The sequence below is a fragment of the Macrotis lagotis genome, chromosome 1 (genome assembly GCF_037893015.1).
Source record: "Macrotis lagotis isolate mMagLag1 chromosome 1, bilby.v1.9.chrom.fasta, whole genome shotgun sequence".
In the NCBI taxonomy this organism is placed as follows: domain Eukaryota; kingdom Metazoa; phylum Chordata; class Mammalia; order Peramelemorphia; family Peramelidae; genus Macrotis; species Macrotis lagotis.
Window position 1 is genome coordinate 557,411,669 of NC_133658.1, and position 4,233 is coordinate 557,415,901.

A 4,233-nucleotide genomic window follows, 5' to 3' on the forward strand; every position below is an offset into this window, starting at 1 on the left:
GTTATTTCCCTATTGATATATACTCCATACATAAGTTTTCTTGTCCAATTGCAAGCAGAGAAAAAGGGTGGAGTTCTGAGGCTGAAGAAAACATCTAGTGAAAACTTGAGGAATTCACACCTGGAAGGAAGGAGGGGCTTCAGAGTTCCAGGGATATATAAAAGGGCTGCTGGGATGGAGCAGACTCAGATTCCTTTTGTGCACTATGAGAAGAGAAAAAGGGCAGAGCTCTGAAGCTGAAGAAAAAATCTGATGAAAACCAGAATTTTCACTTTAAAGGAAGGAGGGGCTTCAGAGTTCCAGGAATATATTATAGTCTTACTTAGATAAGGCAGGCTCAGATTCTCTGTGGCACCACAAGCAGAGAAAAAGGTAGAGCTCTGAGGCTCAAGAAAATATCTCAGAAGAAACAAAGCAACATGACTTCTTCTCCAGAGCCGATTCAAGACCTCCAGAAAGAGCTCACTTGCCCCATCTGCCAGGATTTCTTCATAAACCCAGTGTCCATTGACTGTGGCCACAATTTTTGCCAGTGTTGCCTCCTTGGGAGTTGGCAGGAAGCCTCCACCGTTTTCTCCTGTCCAGAGTGCAAGAATATGTCCCAGCTGAGGGAATACAGAGTCAATGTGCGACTTGGAAAACTGGCAACCATTGCCAGACATCTAAAAACCGATGGTGGGCAATGCCGTGAAGGATATACCAAGTGTGAGGTACATCAGAAAGTGAAGGTGCTGTTCTGTGAAGATGACCTGAGCCCAATCTGCATGTCCTGTTCTCAATCTCAAGAGCATAAAGCTCACAGCCTCCACTACATAGATAAGGCTGCTGAGAACGTCAGGGAAAAGTTCCAAAAAACTGTGACTGCTTTGTGGAGGAAAAGTGAGGTTGTTATTCAACAGATAAACAAGGAGAAGATTACATTTGCATTGTTGAAGATGGAACTAGAAATTCAAAAGAAGAATATTTTGTCTGAATTCCGGAAAATTATACGGTTTCTACATGAAGAGAAGGATGTATATCTATCAAATCTGCAAACAAAGGGAATGATCAGTTTAGAAGGCCTGAGGAAGAGAATCAGTGAATTGTCCCATCAGAGTCAAGAATTAAGGAAGAGGATAACAGAGTTAGAGGATGAATGTAAGAAACCAGATCTTGATTTGCTCCAGGATGTGAAAGGAATCTTAAACAGGAATGAAGTTGTGCTCCAAAAGGATATAGAAGTCATCCAAATATGTGTCCCTATCCGGCCCATCCCAGGAATTATGGAATGGCTTTTCAATTTGAAAGTGGACATCACTCTGGATCGCAACACAGCTGATCCTGGTCTCATCATATCTGAGGATTTGAAGAGTGTGAGATATGGAGGGATCCAGGAAGAAGTACCCAACAACAGTAGGAGATTAACAGATTTTCCCCAAGTTCTTGGTACTCAGTCCTTCATTTCAGGAAGATATTACTGGGAGGTGGATGTGCCAGATGATACTGCCTGGTGTGTTGGCATCTGTAAAAAATCAACAGAATCTCGATATTTCTTTTTGCTTAGAAATATGGAGGTAAATGGTTTCTACTATCTTTATGCTATGGCCCAGAATAATCTTAATACCCATGTACAATTTCGCCAGTTCAGTGTGCCTGACTTAAAGGTTGGCATTTTCCTTGACTATGAAAATGGAGAGATATCATTTTATCAAGTGAAAAATAGATATCTAATTTATACTTTCCCTACCATTTCATTCTCAGGATCCCTTGTGCCATTCTTCTGTCTTTCTAGGTTGACAAATGATTGCTCTCTCACAATCTGCCCCTAATTGAGAGAGATCAAGGTATATATAAAAAGTCAAGGTCCTCACTATATCCAGGGTCATCTCCAGTTCTGATCTGTATCTGGCCACTGGATCCAGATGACTCTGAAGGAGAAAGACTGGTGACTTTGGTACAGCCCTGCCTCATTTAAATCCAATTCACTTGCATGTCTTGGCATCCATACAAACAGGGAACACATATGGTCAGAGATTATGCCTGGAGTTGGTATTAAACCCTGGCCTTAATCCCTGCCTCCTGTTATTATCAAACTAATTGCAATACCATTGCACCTGTCCTTAATTTCTTTCTTTATTCTGTTTATTCCTTGTTGCTGAACAGTTCAACTGCAACCCTCTTGTAACTGCCCTTACTTTTCTTCTTTGCTAAATTCCATTACTGTTTAAAATGGTTTACTCTGTTATCTTGATTGAATAAACTTTTTTTGTTCCTAAATACTTTTGGGTCAGGAGTTGTTCTTTTAAGTGAGTTCATTTACATTCTCAAACCCTACACCCTCATATGTTTCCTTCATCAATTATAATTATAAATGACCAGCACGAAGGGAATAAAAGACATTAAGGATGATCTCTAGCTGAGAGACTAGATGAGGGGAAAATGAAGAAAAAAGACACCTCACCTTCTTGGCCTCAGACAAGGAGGGGAAAATAAACTATCTCTGTCTTCTCCCACTCTGACTGTTGAGGTTCGCAATCACTTTTTTCCCCAAACAGCCTCCACCTGCTTTGTCCATCTAACAATGCTGCTATTTCTTTCCAGATCTCATTTCATTCCCTATATTCCAAAAGCCCTTTCATTTAAATTCTGTCCAAAGCAAAATCTCAATCTCCCTACCCCACCAAGGGAAATGAAAACTACATCCTCCAAAATGTTTTACTATCATTCTCAACATTTATCCCCTTGAAATTTTAGCACCTATTTTAACAATGGGCTATTATACTACCCATATCTGGTTAATTTACCTAAATTATTTATCTCTTGGATAAGTACTACCATTACTATGGTATAGTGGAAATAGCACTGACCTTGGAATCAAGAGGATGAGAGTTCAAAACTAGCCTCAGACACTTGGAGACATGCTAGCTGTGTGACTTTGGGCAAGTCATTGAACCCGGATTGATTCTCCATACCCATGACCATCTCTCTAATTCATCTCTAGCCCCTGAACCCAGATGACTCGGGAGCAGAAAGTGAGGCTGGTGCCTTGACATGGCACCCCCCTCACTCAAACCCAATTCATATGTTTGCCATAACATCACCTCCCTGATGTCATGGTCTTTTTTTGAGAACAAAGGACAAACAACATCAACAATAGAGGTGGTCTAGTTGTTCCTAAAAAATGGTCTGGGGAGGTCCTTTGGAGAAAGCAGATTCTTCCAATCAGAGTTAGAAGAAAAACTGAGCTGGGTTCAGACATGTTATTCTTAGTGAGTAAAGCCCTAGTAATGTATTTAATAATATATTTTTATTTAGGATAATTCCCAAACCATGTGATTTTTCCTAGATGTGATGAATCTTTTCCCTAACCTAAGATAATGCGGTTTTTGGCAAAGTTTTTTTAATGTCAGAGTAATGAAATCAGATCATTAATGAGGAGTTCCTGATTTAAAAGCCTTCTATAGCAATGGAGCAAACTTCTGTAGACATATTAAGAAGGAGAAACCTAGGCTTCTTTCTTCCTTTTTTAAAAAATATTTTCCAAGGGTCTTTTCCCCTTTTGATCTGTTTCTTCTTCTCCAACTGAGACTAATTTGGAAATATGATTTATATGATAGTACATGCATAAAATATATCAATCTACATCCCATTTTTAGAATTGGAAAGAGGGAGAAAAAATTAAACTTCAAAATCTTGTAAAAATGAATGCTAAAAAATTTCTTGGTAATTGAGGAAAAAAAATAAAATGCTATTAAAAAATTCTTGATGTTGTTTGTCCGTCATTCTTAAAGAAGACTTTAGGGAGGTGATGTCACCACAAGCATATGAATTGGATTTGAGTGAGAAGGTGCCGTGCTAAGTCACCAGCCTCACTTTCTCTTCCAGAGCCATCTGGATTCTATGACCAGTTGAATCAGGAAAATTGCAGATGACCCTGGGTGTGAGGCAGTCAAGGTTAAGTGACCTACCTAATGTCACACAGCTAGTAAGTAGGCAAGTATCTGAGGCTAAATTCGAACTCCTGTCCTCCTAAGATCAGTGCTCTATCCATTGTGCCACTTAGCTCCCATAAAAAAAAATTCTTAAAACATAGAGAAAACTATAGACCTCTGAATGGTGTGGAAAAGGCAGAAGAGATCAGAGGGGAGTATAATTAGAACAACCCAAGGTACTTGAGGTAACGCTGATGCTTCTGTAAGTGCAAGATATTTCATATTATTCTTCATTTCTTCAAGGAGTGGGAGTGAATCTAGA

General features: G+C 39.4%; 1 protein-coding gene across 1 annotated transcript; it reads left to right on the forward strand.

Annotated features, from left to right (window-relative positions):
* Positions 1–227: 227 nt before the first annotated feature.
* On the forward strand, positions 228–2,090 carry LOC141521317 (E3 ubiquitin-protein ligase TRIM11-like). Its single transcript, XM_074233776.1, has one exon. It carries the CDS (start codon positions 420–422, stop codon positions 1,806–1,808), a length of 1,389 nt encoding a protein of 462 aa, XP_074089877.1. The 5' UTR covers positions 228–419; the 3' UTR covers positions 1,809–2,090.
* Positions 2,091–4,233: the final 2,143 nt, after the last annotated feature.

Coding starts and splice junctions, on each gene's coding strand:
- LOC141521317 (XM_074233776.1), top strand. CDS start 420: ATGACTTCTTCTCCAGAGCCGATTCAAGACCTCCAGAAAGAGCTCACT.